Source organism: Mustela nivalis, assembly GCF_964662115.1.
Source record: "Mustela nivalis genome assembly, chromosome: 16".
Taxonomy (NCBI): Eukaryota; Metazoa; Chordata; class Mammalia; order Carnivora; family Mustelidae; genus Mustela; species Mustela nivalis.
The window spans coordinates 36,391,900-36,413,257 of record NC_139035.1 but is presented as its reverse complement, the minus strand read 5'-3'; the positions used below and the strand labels follow the sequence as shown (position 1 = coordinate 36,413,257).

The following is a 21,358-nucleotide window of genomic DNA, read 5'->3' as shown; positions in this document are numbered from 1 at the left end:
TTTGTTTTCAGTTCTGTCTTCACTTTTGGTCGCTGAACATTTATTTACATTTGAATTGATAGCTACTCACTTAAAAGGATATATATAAAATTATTTGTTTTATCCAGTGTTGTTGTTGTTGTTGTTTTTGATATATGTAGTAGGAGGGTTTTTAAATTTCTAATTTGAAAGACTGCCCAAATCCAAAGTCTTACTATATCCATTTTCATCTCTTTCCATATTAAACATTTCTGTGTAATCATCCTCCAAGTGAGATTCTTTTAAACCAGCAAAAGAGGGGTTTTGATTTGTTTTATCTGATCTAAAAGTTTGTTTTAATAAGCAAATTTAATCAATTTATATTTATTGTGATTACTGATATATTTGGTTATATTTCTGCCACCTTTAATGTATTTTATGTCTACTGTATTTATTCTTTACACCTTTTTTCCTCTTTTAATGGCATATTTTAGTTTGATTATATTTTCTTTATCTCCATTCCCATTTCCCTTTGCTGATTTGAAAGTTGTAAATTTTTCTAACAAAGTCTAAAATTTAACAGATTTTTGCTATGTCTAAATTAGAACTTTAGAATATTTCAATTTCCAATACTCAATTCATTGTTGTCAAGTATTTCAGTGCCACCATGTTGTTAGGATTCTTCCAATTTATCTGTTATTGTCCTCAATATTTTTAGGAGTCAATATTTATTGAAGTTTAGTAATACTTTTTTTTTTTACCAGTTTCTCTGTTTAGCATTGTATCTTGTGCTCCACTTCTCTCTTCAGCTCATTTTCTTTTCTGCCATAGTATATTTTATAATCATTTCTTTCAGCAAATGTCTAGCAGTTTTATCCTTTCTGTATTTGAAAATGCCTTATTTTATCCTCCTTTAAAGTTAATAGTTCAGGTGGATATGAAAATAATTCAAATATATGGAAGAGTAGAAAGACTTTTATAGTAAACACCTATATCCTAACCACCTGGATTCTATATTTGTTAACACCGTGCTGTGTTTGTTTTATCCTATATCTGTTTATTTATTTCTCCATATTATTTTTTGATGCATTTAAAAAAGTTGTAAACATCCATGTACTTCACTCTTAAATGCTTAGATGGAATATGATTAGCTATATGTGTTTAGAATTCCTTTTCTGAAATAAAATATACACAATGTATAAAACTCAAATGTATCATTTTGTGAGTTGTGACAAATACATGTACCTTAATAACCTATACACTCATTAAGATATAGAACGGTGCCATTCTTTCTAGAAAGTTCCATCATACCCCTTCCCAGGTAATCTCCAGAAACCCCCTTAAGAGGAAAACATCGTTCTGATTTCTTTTCACCATTCACCCACAAGACTGGGGAGAATTTCCATTTGATCTATGATACCTAGGCTTGCTTTGCTCTTCATCAGATTACACCTGAGGAGGTTAAGTATAAGTTGTACAAAGTGAGTGAGATCTTCTTGTTGTTGTTGTCTTTTTAAAAAATATTTTATTTATTTATTTGACAGAAAGAGAGCACAAGTATGGGGAGCAGCAAGTAGATTTAAAAAAAAATTAAAATTAAAATTTTTAAAATTTAGTTATTTGACAGAGAGAGGGAGAGCACAAGTAGGGGGAGCAGCAGGTAGAGGGAGAGGGAGAAACAAGCTCCCCACTGAGTAAGAGCCCAATGCAGGGTTTGATCCCAGAACCCTGGGATCATGATCTGAGCCAAAGGCAGACACTTAACCAACTGAGCCACTCAGGCTCCCCCCAAAGTGAGAAAGACCTTTGTGGTCTTTCTATATTTTCAATATTTTCACAATCTCGGGCACTGGTAATCTGTGCATGGTGACCTGAGATGCTAATCTGGAAAGAATTGGTGTGATCACCAGTTGAGAGAGTTACCTTTGTTCTCTTGATGTGGTTCATGTGAAAGATGCCAATGTCAAGAGCTTTGCCACCTGGCTCTCCAATATTTTGTTATTGGCAAACTCAAAAAGCCATGGATTTCTCTTCCCCACCTCACCACTGCTGAAGAGAGAGATAAGAGACTGGTGGCCAGAGCAGTGGGTGATGTGATTGGAAGTCCTTAACTAAAGACAATACAGCATGATAACAACAACAAAAACCTGCTAGGCTATTTTCCAAAGTGGCTTTTATTATTTTACATTTCCACAACAACGTATGATGTCTCTACATCCTTGCCAACATGTTGTGCTGTCAGTCTTTTTGATTTTAACCATTCCATTGGGTATATATGGGAATTCGTCACGTATTCCACTGTTTCTGACTCTCTTGTTCATGTTGAGATCTCTAATGGCAGTGTCATTTTCATTTCTTTGTAGCTAATGTATTTTTTCCTACAATAGTTTTTAAGATTATCTTTTCCTTTTATGTTCTGAAGTTTCACTGCAATATGTCTGATTTGTTTGTTTCCCCTTATGCCACTTTTTAAGTTTGAGAATTTAATTTTGGAAAACTCAATTTGGTGTAATTTGTAATTATGTCTGTATGCTCACTTTTGGGGAGAATTTTTATCATTTGGACCTTGAGGTATTCTGTTTAGTACAGGTTTTCCTTTGGGGGTAGTTTCTTATTGGTTTCTGATAGGGCTATGTGAGATTTCTATATAAATTTCTTGGCACAGGGATGCCTGGGTGGCTCAGTCGATTAAGCCTCTGCCTTCAGCTCAGGTCATGATCCCGGGGTCCTGGGATTGAATCCCGCATCAGGCTCCTTGTCCAGCAGGGAGCCTGCTTCTCTCTCTGCCTCTGCCTGCCACTCTGCCTGCTTATGTTCTCTCTCTGACAAATAAATAAATAAAATCTTTAAAAAAAAATGTCTTGGCACAGAGTTGTCACACTGTGAGGGCATCTGGGAAAATCCCACTCCAAATATGTGGGATGTTTTGTCTAGGGGTTCTGATTCCTGAAGGTCAACTGTTTCTATCCATGTTCTGGGCAAGCTGAGAGCTAAGGATGGTAGGTCCAAATTTCCCAAGTTCCTAATTTCACCAGAATTCCAGTTCCAGTTTCCCCATGCACAGAGCCTGTATCTTCAGTTTATACCATCACACAAATACTTCAAGTGCAGCCTGTAAGGTGCCTTTATTTTTAGGTTATAAGCCTCCCCACCCCCCTTAGATTCCCACTAATTGCTGTGGATTCCTTCCTATTTTTGACATGTAAAAATTTCCTCTTTTTGCTTTTGATCTTGGCAATATATTAAACATACATTCAAAAACATTTTTTCCAGGGCACCTGGGTGGCTCAGAGGGTTATGCTTTTACCTTCGGCTCGGGTCATGATCTCGGGGTCCTGGGATCAAGCCCCATGCCGGGCTTTCTGCATGGTGGGGAGCCTGCTTCCCCCTCTCTCTCTGCCTGCCTCTCTGCCTACTTGTGATTTCTGTCAGTCAAATAAATTAAAAAAAATTTTTTTTCCCTGTCCTTTCTATGTTTATTGTAGAAAGGCAGTACTCACCTCTCCTTAGCTCAATCTGCCATCTTGATTGTTAGTTTCTAGTTACCCTTTAAAGTCATTGTAACTTGGCTTCTTCCCCAGTATTCCATTGAAAATGTATCTACTAAGGTCTCAAATCACCAGTGAATCATTAGATCCAGTGGACATTTTCCAGTGTTTACAGCATATAGCATATGATGGTGTTCTTCATTTCTCTCACTTCAAAGACTATTTCTCTCTCTGGGCTTCTAGAAAAGTGCTTCTCAGAGTTGTCCCTGCTTCCAAACTGCTCCTTCTCAGCCTCCTCTGAAGTCTGTAAATTGTTGATTTGCAATCTCTGGCTCTACCCAGATGTGTCTTTAGGGCTCTACACCTGTGTGTATCCCCTGCCTACTCAATATTTCTTTGTTATGTCCCACAAACACCTCAACTTTTTCAAAACTGAATAAAATTTTCCCTAAATCTATTTAAAGAAATGAAGAAGAGTAGAGTGTTATTTCTATTGATCATGGTCTTCAAAGGAAAAAGTTTATATGAATGTGGAAGAGTAGTGATTTGGAGACGGTAGTGAGGGGTTAGATGAATTCTCATTGCAGCTTCTGGCTTCTAGGAACAGAGGTCATACCAGATGAATAACCTCCAAAGGAGGGGGATCGGTGGGATTTCAAGACCTTAGAGGAAGATCAAGTGTCAGTTAAGAGGAGTTGGGAAAGTCTTCAGGGATGAGATCAAGCTGAACTATAATTTATTGACAGAGAAAGAAAGATTTAGAGTGTGTAACTGAGAGAGGAAGGTAGCTAAAAGGAGAGAAATTGTAAAAAAGCAAAACATTCACCAAGTGTTTATTGAGTTTCTTGAGCGTAAGTGCCAATCATTAGCATCTTTCCATCCTCAGAATCTCTCCCAGTGACTGGTATATACTAGTCTCTGAGCAAATGTCATAATAAAATGAGACTGCTGTAAATGGCTTTTAATTATTTTCCATGGGGGGAGTGCAGTAACAGATCCTGTTTTCTGATGGTAATAGGAAATGAGAAAGAAGGATATTAAGTTTGGACATTAGAAGGACATAACCCAATTCTACAGACATTTATAAATGCCTATTGAGTTAGCCGCAGTTGAGTGCAACACCCACATCTGTGCATCCTTTTCCCCAGTCACATAGATTATGGAGTCTGATTCTCATTGTGGCAGATTCTCTCCCTTCTCCCAGCCCTCTAGGGGTGAGGAGAAGTATCTATAATAAAGAACAGGTCCTTCCAGTGGATACGGCCTTCACAACCCTCTTCCTGTAAGTTTATTAGAAAAGAATTTTTGTTAACAGAAATTAAATGTAACAAATAACGCATCAGTCATTGGGTTATAGGAGCTGAAATTTCTCTTGCTGCAAATTACCCCTGTTTTAAATATTTCATCATGGTGGCAGAGCAGGTGAGGTTACCTTCACGTTCAATTTCTCCTAATGGTGCTAATTGTTTGGTAATGATGAGGCATCCCTGCTTGGTCATTTTGGCTCCCAGAGCTTCCAGGACTCATTGGTGACTCTTTCATGTTTGAGGGGTCTGTAGGGGCCTACTTAGCCAGAGCGACTCCATCTCGGTTAAACAGTCATTTTGTTGTTTATGCAGTAAAACTGAAACTGACCCCCCCCCTTCCCCCGCCACAGCCAGGGGAACTTGCTAAAAAGCAAGTCTGGGAAACCAATAAAATATTGTCAACCAGTCCCTGATAACAGAACCCAAATACAAGGACGGGTTAGGTCAGGTGGAGATAACAGAGCCCAGAATGCAAGGACGAGTCAGGCCAGATGGAGACATCCAATCAGTAAAGCACACACATTATCTCCCTAACCACCAAAGAATCTAAACCCCGTCTTTTGGCGCTAAACTAGGGCGCCAATTCTGACCAGAGTGATAGGCTAGTTCAAACAGCCACAATAGGGTAAATTGTAATTTAATTGGCCACCCATGTGTAACCTAGCATGACTATGCAACTTTCTCTGTGTATTACAATGTCATTGGTCAGGCTCAACCACATGGCCTTTACTCAGTAAAAGCTAGTCTGTGAGGCTGGGGGTCGTCGCTTTCTCCATAAGAGACGGCCCTGGCCGGTCGGTTTGATTCTTGGTGCAGGCGCGAAATAAAGCTTTGCCTGACCTCCGCTTTATATCAGTCTCCCTCCTTTGATCACCCCATCAGGGTCCTTGGCTTTCTGAAAGGTGTCACCTATACCTGACGGTCTTAATAAAAGAAAAAAAAAAAAGTAATCTCTCTCTTTGCATTTTGTCATTTCCACCGCCCCCCCATACATTGTCTTCCTCTGCATTTGATAGAGTTTTTTTTTTGTTGCTGTCGGGCATAGAGATTTTTCTGGTAACCTCTGGACTCCTTTCCCAGCCAGTCTGCACCCTTCGGTTGCCATGCTCTCTCTGTTGTAGAATCCATCACTATCCAGCCCCCGGTGAACTCACTAATTACATCATGGCTCAATTATGTTGGCCAGAACAAAGACTGGCAAAGTTCACCTTTGTTTCAAGGAGCTCTCCATCTATTGTGTGATATGATATAATGATAATATGATATAATTGAGGGATAAACTAAATGCTAGAAATTACAGGAGGAGAACCGCTGAGAAGGGTAGGTGAGAGGCTTTGGAGTCAAAGTTTACAAGGTTTCATTTCAGACTCTATTCTCGGTAGAAGTTCTAGACAGTGGTACCTAACTTTCTGCAAGGAGGGATAGAGGCAACTTAATTTGAATTCTGGTCACAGTTATTTAAAATTGTCCCTTTAAATGAGAAGTGGCTTTGCCTGTTATATAAAAATACTGGAACTCTCAACTGCTTTGCCAAGGCACATCGGTATAGTGTGAATCCTTTACAAATGTGTTACCAGATTTTGACAAATTTGTAAGAAGAAAGCTTGCTCCAACTGAGATTCTTACATTTCAGTAATAGATCTCAGAATTTGAAGCTGAGCAGATCCTGGAACTGAATGTAGAGTAGGGAACAGAAGGTGTCAAGTAAGAGGTAAGAAGTAGAGTGTATTGTCAAACCTGCTCCTGAAAAGATGGTGTGTTTACTGAGCACATGCAACCTTGGCCTGTGAATTATCAAAGAGAATGTGGATGGGACAGAACACAACTCTCTTCCCACAGTCTGATAGTGCTGAGCGTGGGGCAAGAGAATGCTTTGCTTTCTCTTTGAGACGTGCTTTCATAGACACTGTGTGACATGGTCACACTGAGTAGTAATGGTGGTTAAAGATTGCTGACTTTTGGGACGCCTGGGTGGCTCAGTTGGTTGAGCAGCTGCCTTCAGCTCAGGTCATGATCCCGGCATCCTGGGATCGAGTCCCACATCGGGCTCCTTGCTGGGCTGGGAGCCTGCTTCTCCCTCTGCCTCTGCCTGCCATTCTGTCTGCCTGTGCTCGCTCTCTCTCCCTCTCTCTCTCTGATAGATAAATAAATAAAATCTTTAAAAAAAAAAAAAGATTGCTGACTTTTTAGTGTTCTTTTAGGTCTTTTAATCTCTCCAAGTGTGCCACTAAAATTTATAGTATTTAAAACGGTGCCCCTCCCCTTACAATGTAGTGCCTGATGAGAATCACAGTAGTACTACATTTAAAATTAAAATGGGAGAGATCTTCTTGTTCTTTCTTCTTATCAGGTAAAAGTCTTTAACATCTCTCACCTCAAATGAGTATCATCTGTTTCTTTTTTATCTGAGCCGCAGAACATGAAAGCTCATTAAAATCTGAGAAGTTTTATTAACTCTGACAGTTTTTCCCCATTCTCTTCTTGATCTTCTTTGCACAAGCAGGATTATGAGGTTGCTTGATGGGTTTTTAATATTGTCACGAAAAATCTCCCTTTGGGCATGTTTGTGCCTTAGATAACATAACCTTAAGAACCTTATTCAAATGAACTTATTCAAATGAAGTGGGCAGTCACCACCAAGCCAGCTCAGCACCAAATACATTTCAGATAAGCTCTTGCCAATCACCGTGTTACCTCATTTGTAATGGAACAAAGGGCCACTAGACGGAGCTAGGGCTTAAGAAATTGCAGCTCTAAGCTTATGTGATGGGCTATCTTATGGAAGAAGTGTTACCATTACTTCGATTTCAAATCCTACACAAACCTTACCTAACTGGGCTATTAGCCTACCCCTGTTTAGTTTGTGGCCTCACACGATGATGTCTGCAATGGCCCAATTTATTTAGTCACTCAATGATGCCGTCTTACCTTGGTATAGCACTTCACAGTTTAGAGCGCTGCCCCCCACATCATTATGTTTGATCTTCACGGTAATGCTGAGGCTTTGCTGGGCGAGAATCAGTCCCTGCATTTTGAGACTAGTAAATGGAGACAGGCTGCAATACAAATAAGGTGAGTCAGGGTGGTTAACCTGGACCATTGACGTGGTGGGGTCTGTTTTTCCCTTGTAAACATTTTTGTGTCAACTATTCATCTAGTCTGGAACTGACCAGAAGACTATCAGCTCATTCCTTTTGTGGGGCACCATTTCTGGCCACATCCACCGGGAACATTCAGTAAAAAAGACAGGTAAAAAGAGTCATGTTCAGGTGGAAATGGCCCAACGAAATGAGCACAGGAAAGCGAGCCAACATGAGGTCCTGCCCGGAAAACTTTGATGTATGTGATTCGTTATATCAGGGGCAGGTGTGGAGACCAGTACCTCATCCTTGTGGTATAGACAGTCCTTACGCAAAGTCTGGGGAAGCTGCTGGCCCCATCCCTCCACCCCAGGCATTTGTCCTCAGAGGCAAGCCCACTGTTTTTGTTTTTGATTTTTAAGATTTTTATTTATTTATTCATTTATTCAATTTATTGGACAGAGAAAGCGATCATAAGTAAGCAGAAAGGCAGGCAGGATCCTGGGATCATGGGCAGAGGCCTTAACCCACTGAACCGCCCCCAGGGAAGACTGACAGTCTTGACAGTATTCAGTTTTCCTATCTGTGAACGCCTCTCCATTTATTTATATCTTCTCTGATTTCTCTCACTAGAGTTTTGTACTTTTTCCTCATATAGAGTTTTAAAAAATATTTTTATTTATTTATTTGTAAGAGATCACAAGTAGGCAAAGAGGCAGGCAGAGAAAGGAGGAAGCAGGCTCCCCGCTGAGCAGAGAGCCTGGTGCGGGGCTGGATCCTAGGATCCTGGGATCATTACCCCCGCTGAAGGCAGAGACTTTAACCCACTGAGCCACCCAGGTGCCCCAAGCCCACTGTTTTGATGTCTGTCAGTTTGCTCCTATCAACAGGTTGCGTGCGCTTGGGCTAAAAAAAGTTATGCATATGTACATATATTTTCTTGCCCTTTTTTTGAAAGTAGATGCTGGATAAGAGTGGCAATCAGGTCCGTCACTCGGCAAATTTATCAAACGTCCAGAGCCTGCATTTGTGCCTTTGGTTATCTTAGCAACTCAAGACCATTCTTCGGGAGCTCGGTCAGGTGGTCACTCTGCTCGTCTGACCTCTTAAAATTCAGCTTCTTTACCTACTGGTGGAACACTGGCAACTTTCACAGACGAGGCTAACAAACCCTAAGGAGAGGCGGGAAGGTGTTCCAAGAGGCTCAGAGCTCCCCCAGAGGCTCCGGCCTGAAAGAGAGCGAAGGAAGAGAGTTACAGGATCATGTCCCCCCAGGACACGGGGTGACCTTGTCTGAAGTGAATCCACCAAGGACAGGGCTCAGAACGCCTTCCTCTCCACTAGCCCAAGGCGCATCCCGAACCCATCGCGGGGCTGTGCCCAGAGGGTGGCGCTGCTAACCCAGCCTCGGCCCACCGTTGCCAGCAGCTTCCCCGCCGCTGCGGGAGCCCCCCGCTAGCCCTCCCGCAGGCCGGCGGGGGTGGGGGGCGCAGCGCCCGGTAGGGGGCGCCCAGTCCCAGGCGCCGCGGCTCCCTCCGCCCACCCGGAAGCGGCTGCGGCTGGGCGAACCCCGCGCGAGTGCTCTGCGAGGCGGGCCGCAGGGAGGGAGGCGCGAAGAGGGCGCGAGGGTGGCCGCCGGAGGGAGCCGCCGCCCCTGGCCGCCCGGGTCCCCGCGGGGCGCATGGGGCGCTTGGAGCTGGGATCGCGTGAGGGCCCGGCGCCCAGCTTCCTGCTGCCGTGAGAAGCCGCGCCGGGACGCCCCCAGGACTCCAAACTGCCGGGAGGATGACCATGGCCGGGGGCAGGAGAGGACTGGTGGCCCCGCAGAACACGTTTCTGGAGAACATTGTCCGGCGGTCCAGTGGTAAGAGGTGTATTCGGATTTCGGTTACCCAGGCTTTTTACCCGTGCCTCGATTGCCATCGCCTCCCGCCGCTCGGCGCCAGCAGATGCAGTAGGACCCGGAGCTCTGCTGGGAGCCGCGGCGCGGGCGCGGGGGGCTGCCTCCCGGAGGCTGGGGTAGGTGGGTAGGGTGGGGCGAGGTCTGTGGGGCCCCGTCCCAAGAGGAGAGCTCTGCTGGGGACGCCTTTGGGGCTCTTCCCGCTTCTTCTCTGTCTCCTCTCCAGAGAGCGTGATAGCTGATGGGCAAAGTATTGGGGAAAGTGATGGGAAGCCGGACGCGGCAGGAGCGGCGGCGCGCTCCGCATCCGCACTGCCCACCCCTCCGCCGCGGCTCGTCGGGCTCCGGCTGCACCCTGGGCGCTGCCTCTGCCCAGGGAGAGCCTGCAGCAGAGAAGGCCACTCGGGTCTGAGCCCCCGAGGGATGGGGTCGGCAGCTGCTTCCCACCTTCCATCGGGCAGCAGACAAGTCCGAGGTGTGGGGACGCGGGGATATAGGGACGAGCTGCAGGTTACCCGGTTCCACCTCTTCACCCACCCACCCTCTTGGAGGTTAAGTTGAAGCTCCCGAGGGACAGAGTCTCCTGGAGTTATATGGGAAATGGAGCGCATAGGTGCAGAACTGGCCAAAGGATCACAGGAACAAACCTGCCGTATAGTTCCTCTCTTCCATACCTCAGCGGTGTTTTATGCCTATAAATCTTGCTCAGCTCTCCATTCCCGAGCTCACCAAGTGTGTCAGTCTATCCCTTACTCAGTAAACCAGTGCTCCGGCCAGTAAACCAGTGCCCTCCGCTCCTCTCTTTCTCTGTGGCATTAAGAGGGACCGTGTCGTGAAGCGCTAGACTGTGAGAGTTCTAGCAGCAGGGATGGAAAAGAATATTTCTGATACCTTTAGGACCCACAGCAAAGCATCCTGGCTAAAGCCCTGGCAGAGCAGTTAGGAGGTGGCATCTGGAAGGTGCGCTGCACACCCGTTCGTCAAAGGGCTGGATGGAAAGGGGCCAAGAGCGGAGATACCTTCACGGGATCTGGGACTCCTCTCCTTCCAGATGCAGATGGTACGAAGAGTTGACTGAGGAAATAGGTTTTGAAAATGCGGAAATATCGCAGCTTTAGAGCTTTCAGAAGGAGCTTGTGTTAAAATCATGGGCTTCTATTTGGATTTAGTTAGGGATTCAGGGGAAGAGCGTGAAAAGTGACTTACGCCTCCAAGAAATGCTCTTTAATTAAAAAGTGATGTAAGGTTAGCTTGCAACAAAAAACTTGTCAACTATGATAACATATTATTGTGGATTATTTAAATATTTTAGAAATGATCCTTTATCGTGTGCCCCTGAAGAATAAGAGTATTGAAGAATTTCTGGTTGGTCACCTTTCCCTTCAATGTCTTGTCCACTCAAACTTAGTGAGGTGGCTTTTAGAAGAAGGTCACAGCTATGACTTGGGGATTCGAGGGGATGATAATTACTACACAAAGGGTCAAATGAATTATTTTGTCATAAAAAAGCTCGAGGTGTTCATGCATTTTTAAAAATGAAATCACTGAGAGTTAACCTGCTGTGGTTATTGACCTGTTAGGGGCTGTGAGACAGTCTTGAAGATTTGGGGATCTCAGTGTGCCTGACACCCAACTTTCTCATAAATATCAATGACAGTTCCATTTTGCAGGGGGCAGGGGGAGTGTGGTGTGAAGAGGCTGTGTTCTTTAAGGCATAGGGGAAAGTTTATGTTTAATGTGCATCATATAATGTTTTTGAGTGGAGAGAGAGGTAAGAATCTTATATGGAACAGTCATAAGGTTCACTGGGCTTGTAGGAGGACCTTAAGAATGGTGGAAGCAGGGGCACCTGGGTGATTCAGTCTGAGGAGTGTCTCACTCTTGGATTTAGCTCAGGTCATGATCTCAGGGTCCTGGGATCAACATCTGTGGTGGGCTCCCCACTCAGTGGGGAGTCTGCTTAAGGATTCCCCCTCCCTCTGCTTCTTCCCTGCTTGCACTTTCTGTCTCTCTTTCTAAAATTACATAAATCTTAAAAAGCAAAAAGAATGGTGAAATACCACGCAAACATAAAATGAATCTTGGAGCTGAGACGGCAGATTACTCTAGTTGATTTTCTTAGAACCACTTCTCTCTAAGCATATATAGAATGTCAATAGACTAAGTTGCTGGGAATATTTTTAGTGTTGGCATTTTAATTTCAGCACCAATTCCAACAGCTTGACTTCAGTTAACCACCCAACCAAACAACATCAACAACACAAACAAAACATCCTAGGAGAGCTGGATAAATTTTTAAAAATTATCTATTATTTCAGAAGAAAATATTCTGGTCTTGACACGTGGGATATAAGCTTTTAGTGATCCCTTTCACCACATTTCCAAAACAGAAATAGAAGAAAAATATGTGGACTCATGGATCTATCACAATATCTCCATGCATTATTTTATTTTACTGTGATGGAAAAAAGTCTATTTAAAAATATTGATTGTCTCCTCCCCAAATCCACTAGCCTTTTTTTGGACATTACGGTATTGAAATAGCAGTTTACCTTTAAATAGCAATACTTTTTGGATCATCTTTATTAAGCATTTTCTCCCAGTGGTCTTACTGCAGTATTTTTGTTCATCTTTTACAGATCAGAAAACAGCCCTAGGAATAGTAAATGACTTATTCAAAGTGGGAGGCACACAGTGCCTGACGCAGGAGCTCTTTGGAGGCTATCATTCATCATTGTTTTTCCAGCCATAAGATTTAGCGTGTGTAACTACTGTTATCCTTAAAAAACAACAAAACAAAACAAAACAACTACTCTCATATGTTTATGGATAATAAAACTGGCTTTGTCTTGGGCCATTTGAATATCTGGTGTCTGGAATATTATAACCTGTAGGGTTTGCTGCTATGTTGTCTGCCTCTCCTTCCCCATCTTTGTATACATGAAGAAAGCGAAGCAAGCACATTTCCTCAAATATTTAAGGGCAGAGCTGATGAGACCCAAAGTCCCTTGACCCCAGTGTCGTGTTCCTCACGGTACATTCTGCAACGACCTCCTTGTATTACCATTATGTTCTCTAGAGAAGCTTGATTTCCCAGTGGAGATTGAATAAAAATGTTATAACAACAAGAACACATCCATTTTGGCTAACAGCCACACTGCCACATCCAAACAGAGTAACAGGGCAAAGGAGAAGCTAATTCTGTTTTAAGGAAGGGCAGCGGTTTCACCTTTGTCCATGGGTTAACTGAAGTCACCTGCAGGGTAACAGGCCCTTACTGATTCAAGCACCTGTCATAAAGTATTAAATAACTTGGATCCTCATATGCAAGCAGAAGAGGAGCAGTGTCTCCATTTTAGAATTTTAAGACCTGAGAATCTTGGGACACCTGGGTGGCTCGGTCAGTTAGAAGTCTGCTTTCAGCTCAGGTCATGATCCCACGGTCCTGAGATCGGGTCTTGCATCAGCTCCCTGCTCAGTGGGGAGCCTGCTTCTCCCTCTCCTGCTTCCCTTGCTTGTGCTCTCTTACTCTTTCTCTCAAATAAACAAATAAAAATCTTAAAAAAAAAAAAAAAAAAGAACCCTTAAGTAATTTACCTCTAGTTAGTAAAAGGCAGAGTTAGAAAATGCAGTTAGAGGCCCGTCAGGGACTAGTCAGCAGCTGTGACAGGTTTGTTCATTTGAAAAGGACTTACTGAGCCCATTTCTTGAATACTGGGGATATAGTGGGAATCCAGAAACCCTCCTTACCCCTTAGAATTTCTACATTCGAATGAATCTTGGTCCAAGCACCTTTCCACAGGTGTTTCTGGCTGGAGCTCTTATTTAGGCCTGACATTGTGTTAAAAAAAATTTTTTTTTAAGGTGTTTAATTGTCCTTGATGGGACTAAAAAAATCTAGTTTAACTTGTTCTGAAGACCATTTGGAGGAGAGATATAGTCATTATCTGTGGTTTGGATAGTTGCAAGTGGTTAGCAGGAATAAGTGACTATGCTCCAGATTTTGCTTCTGATTATGTCGGTGATCATTTCAAATCCTCCTTTTGACTTTCTAACCAGCCCGTTTCTCTTTATATTCATGATTGGAAAGTGTTTTTCCAGAATATTTTTTGATGGTTGCTTAAATTCAGGCATTTACTCTCTTAGGAAGGCTGGCAGACTTTAGTGCCAGAAAACTACAAAAATATTACCCTAAATGGTCCCATCCTAGGCAGAACATATGTTTTAATGTTCGGAAACCTGTATCAAACAATTGTAGGTGCCAGTAAGAATCCATGCACATTAGCAGGAGTGAAACGTAGCACATTCTGGTACAGATTTCTGTACATGTATAATTTACAGATTGCTAAATCAGCTGTGTTTTTGTATAGTGTTAAGTTGGTTCAGGTTGTTGATATAATTAGTACACAAACAGGATGAAAGCCGCGGGTAATGTTGTGTCTCCTGGATATGTTGAGCCACGATAATATTTATAAAACAGAAAACTGGTTAAAATCCATTGTTGCTCTGAAAGGGGACTAGTTGGTAATCTGGATTATTACCAGCTCAGTGGATCCTGTTTTTTTTTTTCATGTAATGTGTTCTAAGATAACCTTCAGCCAAGGCTCCGCTCTCTTGCTCTGAAAGCGTCAAAGAGTTAATTCTGGGGATTGATATCAGCTCGCAGATGGGGAGGCTAAAGGCTTCTGAGTTAACGTGAGGCAAGAACATTTCCACACTCCATGGTTTTTATGAAATCCTTCTATTTTGATAATCCATCATAAAAGAAGAAAAGCATTTGAGGAGCATTGTGGACGATTTGGATTTTTGCCTTTATTCTGACACCAGCTCTTCATTTATGATCGGGCCTTATTTGACAGTGGTTTCTCCAGCATTACGGTGAAGTTCCTCAGTTTCCCCCCTCCCGCCCCCGCCTCCCTCCGTCCTTTATTTTTGGTTAGTTAATGGCTTGTTCGCAAACCCTTAAAAAATACCTGTTATTTTTTCAAAGGAACCACTTTTGTGAAGTGAGTGTCTACTTTGTATGTTTAGGATATTTGGATCATTTGTTATTGTTTTGGGTTTTGTTCTGTTTTGTTTCTTTAAGTGGCCGCACCTGTAACTGGTGAGAAAGAGAAATAGAATCGTAGACTCTTAGGTCTGAAAGGACATTGTTTACTGTTCGTTTTCCAGCGTTCCAATGTCTCCAGAACCTCCCTCTCAGTTTATGCAGCCCAGGCTTGCATAGCTCCAGGGATGGGACACTCACTTTCTTGCAAGGATTGTTCTGCTTTTCAGTCACTGATTGCCAACAGGTGTCTCTTCCCTCCCCTTTGCCTTCCTTTGCCTTCCCGCCCCTCCCCTTCTTTTCTCTTTCTTTCTCCCTCCCCCTCTTCTTCCTCCTGCTTTTTCTTCTCTTGTTATTCTTTGGTCTCACCCAAATCTGTCCGTTTACAGCTCTGCTCTGTTTGAGGTATGCCTCATAGAACAGAACTGACCTACTTCACTCTTTCCTTCCACCCAAGAACCAGTTTGTTGTTGTTGTTTTGTTTGTTTGTTTTTGTTTTGTTTTGTGTTTTTGGTAGTAGTTATTTGGTAATAGTTGTCCTACCTTGATTCTTCTCCCCCCCCCCCCGCTTTTTTAACCTTTTTGATTGTATAATACCACAACAGAAAAGCACATAAAATAATTTTGTACTGCTCAACACATTTGTGCTGTTGCCATCTATGCCAACAAAAAGAATCCTGCCAGCTCTCCAGAAGCCCCCGGATCCCTTCCTAATCCCAACTCCCTTACCTTCCAAAGGGAGCCGTCTTTTGATTTTATTCTGATCACTTTCTTGCTTTTCCTCCTAGCTTTACCACCTTGTTTTGTGTTTCTGAATACCCATAGGTTAATTTCTTATCTGTTGCTGAGGTTTATATGTGTGGGGCCACAGAGCGTGTGTTCTCTGGTCAGCTGGAGATTTGCCCATTTTGTTACAGGTGCCATTGGTTCATTTTCGCTGTGATGTCATAGTTGATGGTATGACTATACTACACATTTTATTTACCTCTTCTGCTCTTGATGGACATATATTGGTTCACAAACTGGCCCCTGGACACGGAGGGCGAAGATATACTGAAGAAAGAGGCAGAGCACTTCAGATGCGTAGCTGGCAGGTTTAGTCAACAAAGGAACTTACTTCAGAAGCTTGTCTTGGGCTGCTGAAAGTCAAGTAGATCTCTACCCCCACTACCAGAATTTCAATAGTTTATATACAGGCCTTAACTGGGGTCAGCCATATATACAGCCCACATGGTATCTACCCCTTACTGTCTCAGGGCTACATACTTGGAATGGCTCCCCCCGTGGGAGCTATGAGCAGAACGTACATTTCCAGGGCAGGGGAAAGGGTGAGGTGCCTCTGATTGCCTGGGTCCATCTGGCAGGTCAACCAGTGGTCACGTCATCTCCATGACTTCCTCCAGCAACTTGTGAGTTGTTTCGAGTCTTATGCTATTTGTGCTGCTGCAGACATTCTTGGACGTCTTTCTGGACACGTGGGCACAGGTTTCTCTTGTGTAGATACTGGATATACTGGATATGTATGGTTTACTGTGGTTGAAGCTGCCCGCCAGTTGTTTGAAGGATCTGTATCAACTTACCATCCCACCCTTGGCAAAGAGAGAGCTCGCACCACTCCACCTCCTTGCCAACACTTGGCATTTTTGTCTTTTTCTCTTTGGTAGGGACATTGGCCAAAGTGTCTTGTAACTCCTAAAACAGGGTCATTTAGAGTTATGTTAATAGTGAGCACATGTACAAAATGAAATGAAAACGGAACTTGCTCTTGTCCTTGGGGAGGCATCAGCATCTAGTGTGTGTTGAAATGTTCTCACAGTCTGAACTCCCTCACACACGCTGGTGAATGACCTGAAAGACTAGCACAGTTAGAATTGTGTGCGAAGGGTGCATGCAGGGGTGCATGCTTGCAGACATGCATGTGGATGTGTGTATTTAGGAACCCCATTTTCTGAAACTGAGAATCACTAAACCCCAGGGATGGAGATTGTGGGAGAATCAGAGCTGGAAGTGAGAAGGAAATAGGAAGTGCATGAGTTAGGTTTATTTTAGTGAAAGATGGAAAATGACTGATGGAAAGAAGGGCAGAGATGAAGGAGGAATGAAAAATCAAAGACAAAGTAAAATGAAAAGTAAAGGCTTGCTCGTGGGTTCAGCTTCACAAACATGGTGGACCTCCTTTGTGTCTCATACTGAGCTAGAGGTTCGTTGAGGGATTTATGATAAAGACCAACACGCCCTATAAACCTGGAAAGATTTAAGAAATGTTACGTCAGCTGAACACACACTACACTTTTTCCCCTTATAAATGCCTTACCCCCAAATTATTCTTAGATTTTTACAGCCATTTCTTTTTCTGCGAGATGGAATGTGGGATGACTAGATCGCTGAAGTCAGTTTAATGAAGATTGCAGAATGTGTGAATCTTTGTTTCGGTGGGTGGAAGTTCTCCTAAAAAAATCTTATTCCTCTGGGATATCTCATTGCTCTGACTTCTTTGGCATGCTCTCTTGGTTTGTTCACCCATTGTGAGTTTTCAGCTGTTGACTTTAAAAATAAAACAGTTATTTTACCAGTAGAAGTGGGTTGTTTCAGGAATAGCAGAGAATTGCAATTTGGGACAAGCAGGCTATGGCAGAAATGACAGGATAGACCAACAGAGGAGAGGAACGTTGTTTGATGGAGAAGAAGGAGGAAGTTGGAAGGGGTTGTTTCAAACAAACATTCATGGGAGAAAGGCAAAAATTCAGGGTGATGATGGTTTCTCATTGGCTGAGTTGCGGAGGTGGTCAGTTCCTACAGGAGACAGTGTACTTTGTTCCCTATTGGGCCTGTAGCTGATGATGATTCTTTCCTGTTGAGGATTCTTCTGTTGGGGGGTCTGTCTGTAATGGATAGTTTGGTTTTTTTTGGTTTTGGGTTTTTTTTTTATGTTGTTAGTCACATTACAGTACATCATTAGTTGTTTTTCTTTCTTTTTTTTTTTTTTTTTTTTTTTACATCACTGGTTTTTGATGTAGTGTTCCATGACCCATTATATGCATAAAACCCCCAGTGATCACTAGAACACATGCCTGCCTTAATACTCATCACTGGGCTACCACATCCCCCCACCTCCTCCCCTCTGAAATCCTCAAATTGTTTCCTGGAGTCCATAGTCTCTCATGGCTCATCTCCTCCTCTGATCTACCCTGCTTCAGTTTTCCCTTCCTTCCTCTAATGTCCTCCATGCTATTTCTTATGTTCCACATATGAGTGAAACCATATGACAGTTGTCTTTCTCTGCTTGACTCATTTCACTGAGCATAATCCCCTCCAGTTCCATCCATGTTGATGCAAATGGTGGGCATTCATCCTTCCTGATGGCTGAGTAATATTCCATTGTATATATGAAGCACATTTTCTCAAATCTATAATGGGCAGTTCTTGATGTTGAATGGTACCATGGGAGAGCCCCCCTTTCTGGGCTCTCCACTCGCATTTTATTTTATTTAGTTTTATTTTATTTTATTTTTTTTTCCACTCGCATTTTAGTAAGGTGTCCCTTTTTAAATTTTCACACAGCCTGAGCTAGATGCTGGGATTTGTTTGGTGCTCTGGTGGTTCTCCATGTGCATGCAGTCTTGGCGAACCCACTGTGCTCTGACCAACTTTAGCATCTCCTCAGTTTTCATAGTCTCTGCTCTAACAGCTCCCCATTGCTGTTAATCATCAACTACCAAAAACTCTTCTGATTGGGTATTAGAGAGTTGTGCCAGTGATCAGGATGTTTGCTTACTCATCCTAAGATTGCTCATTTTGAAATTTCAAATGACAGTCTTTTGGTTAGTCCTGTGTTGCATAAAGCTGAGTTTGCAAACTAACAGAGTCAATTCTTCTTCTTTTTTTAGATTTTATTTATTTATTTGAAAGAGAGAGGGAGAGCAAGAGAGAGCATGAGAGCCGGTAGTGGCAGAAGGAAAGGGAGAAACAGACTCCCTGCTGAGCTGGGAGCCTGATGGCAGGCTCGGTCCCCAGACCCTGGGATCATGACCTGAGCCTAAGGCAGATGCTTAACTGACTGAGTCACTGAAAGACCCCTGATTCAATTCTATAATTATTAATGCAATTGTAACTGAGAGTGCCCCCAAACCATCACTTCTCACATCTTTTTAAAGGTCTTGTGATGATATCAGGTGCTTCTATAAAGAATGGCCTCTCCTTCCTCCTCCTTCTCTGAAAGCAACAAACAAGCATAGGCACCGTGCACTGACATTCAGGGGCTGGGGTCAGCATCTGGAAGATGTTTAGCTCCTGCTTGAGTTTGTTTTTTTTTTTTTTTAAATTTTATTTATTTCGCAGAGAGAGAGATCACAAGTAGGCAGAGGCAGGCAGAGAGAGAGGGAGAAGCAGACTCCCTGCTGAGCAGAGGGCCCGATGTGGGGCTCGATCCCAGGACCCTGAGATCAAGACCTGAGCCGAAGGCAGAGGCTTAACCCACTGAGCCACCCAGGTGCCCCTTGAGTTTGGTTTTTATTGTACATTACACAACCATGGCAAAGAAGATGGAGTTCATTTGAATGATAAGACTGTATTTATTTTATCTAAATAGATTTTTAAAAAAAGATTTTATTTATTTGTCAGAGAGAGCATAATCCGGAGAGCAGCAGGGAGAGGGAGCAAGGAGCCCAAAGTGGGACTCAATCCCAGGACCATGGGATTGTGGCCTAAGCTGAAGGCAGATGCTTAACCAACTGAGCCAGCCAGGCACCCCTCTAAATATATTTTTCAGTTTCAGTTTTTTTTGTTTGTTTGTTTCTTCTCAGCATTATTGGTATCAAGTTGACTAGAGCTCTATCATGACAGTTGTACTCTGAGCCTCTGCTTGGGTCACTGCCCTGCCCATTTTCTCTTTGCCTCCCTGGAGCCATTCACTCTTCTTCTGCAGCCTGCTCACAGCCTTCTGTCTGTGAGGCCGACTTGTACGGATTATGTCCATAGGCTCCCCTGCTTTCTGGCTTCTGGCTGGCTTCAGCTTGTGGGGCGTACCACCATGGGATGGGAGGGAGAATTTATTTACGCTGTGCTATTTATTCTTCCAGTCTCCCCCCTCCCTCCCTCCCTCTTTCCCTCCATTGTAGACTCGCTGTTTTGCCGTGATTAATGGTTACATATCCAGCTCGCTCTCTTTGGGTTTGGGGAGGGTTGAATGTCTTACTAACCCTGGGGGTGCTCCGTGTCCCTGAAGTTTCCTCAGAGGTGTTCTGGGGGGGCAGGCAGCAGCCAGCTGGTACCCCCTCTTAAGATCTGATAATGCACGTCTCTTCCCTATTCTAGGTTCTGGGACATCAACTGGGTAGCTGCAAACCTATCCTGCTGGGAGCATTTCCCTCAGAAATCGGCAAATAGTATATATCATTTGCTGCTGCTGGCACCTCACACGTACCTTTGTAAATAGTTGTGTCATTAAACACTCCTCTAGCTAACGAGTTGAGTGTGCCATTTTTCTGCCAGGACTGATGGGCAGAACCAGTCACTTGTTCTCTGGATCAAGTACTTTCTCAGCCTTCTATCCAGACCTGCTGTAATTCAAGGGGTTGAGCTTGGTCAGGGGTGTGTGTGTGTTCAGGTACTTCTATCAGCTTCACGAAAAACACCTGTGTTCTGCCTGCTGAAGACAGCAAGTCCTTGCTTTTCCGAACGGAAGTTGGTCATCTGGAGGCTGGAGAGTTGCTTTCACTTTCCTTCTCCGTCTTTCCTCACTGTCATGATCTCAGAAGTCCCGGAAGACCATAAGTAAACTGAGAGTTTACCAGAGATGATGGAAAGCAGGAACCGCTAGTTAGGGGCACTATTAGATTAGAGTTATTCGTTACAGTTGTGACCTTGGACAGATGGCCTTTCTCACATGTGTGCCTGGCCGAGTGCCTGAGGTTTGCATGCTTTGCCTACTCTGACCTTCAGGGTGACTCTTGTCCTGTGGGTGCTTCTGTTATTGCCACTCTACCCTTGCGGATGCTGAGGTTTAAAGACACTAAGTCAACGGCCCTCAGTTAATTTCTAATAGTAGAATCTCTGGGACTCGTTAAGAACACAGATTCTCAGGCCCTCATCCCGGGTGCATCAGAATCTCTGGGCGAGGGCCCAGCAGCTGCGTTTTCCTGAGCCTTCCACGCAGCTCTGAAGGCTGTTGCAGGCAGAGAACCACTGCTTTGAGACCCACCCCAGGTGGTTTTTTACTTGAGAGCCACAGGGTTGGCTGCTCGGTGAGCTGATGGAGGAGGGTGCCTGCTGGAGGCTGAGTGAACTTTTTCACTCACTGAAATAGCCTTTTGGTTACTGTTCCAGTTTTTCTAACATGCCCTTCCTGCCTCGTGCGGCAGCTAGTGTTTCAGGGTGTGAAATCTCTCCAGGGACCTGTGGGACCCTGTTAGCCCCTTCTGTGGCCAGATTCCTCTGGAATTTTGAAATTGTGGTTTCCTGTGCTGCACGTTTACTCCCCATCTACTTTTCATCTCCCGGGAACAGAGTTCATGCCTTCTCTGTGTTGTTGTGTGTATTCCTTTCAGTTTTCAAGCTGTCATTCCAGAGCGAGGAGATAC

General features: G+C 43.6%; 1 protein-coding gene across 2 annotated transcripts in view; it reads left to right on the top strand.

Moving 5' to 3' along the window:
• Window positions 1-9,251: 9,251 nt before the first annotated feature.
• Window positions 9,252-21,358, top strand: part of KCNH1 (potassium voltage-gated channel subfamily H member 1) — a 384,330-nt gene continuing 372,223 nt past the window's right edge. The window contains exon 1 of one of the 2 annotated variants that reach the window (XM_082701856.1): window positions 9,252-9,697. In XM_082701856.1, coding sequence (XP_082557982.1) covers window positions 9,619-9,697 — 79 coding nt within the window. In that variant the 5' untranslated portion in view covers window positions 9,252-9,618. The remainder of the gene's footprint in view (window positions 9,698-21,358) is intronic. The other variant, XM_082701857.1, reaches the window with a different exon arrangement.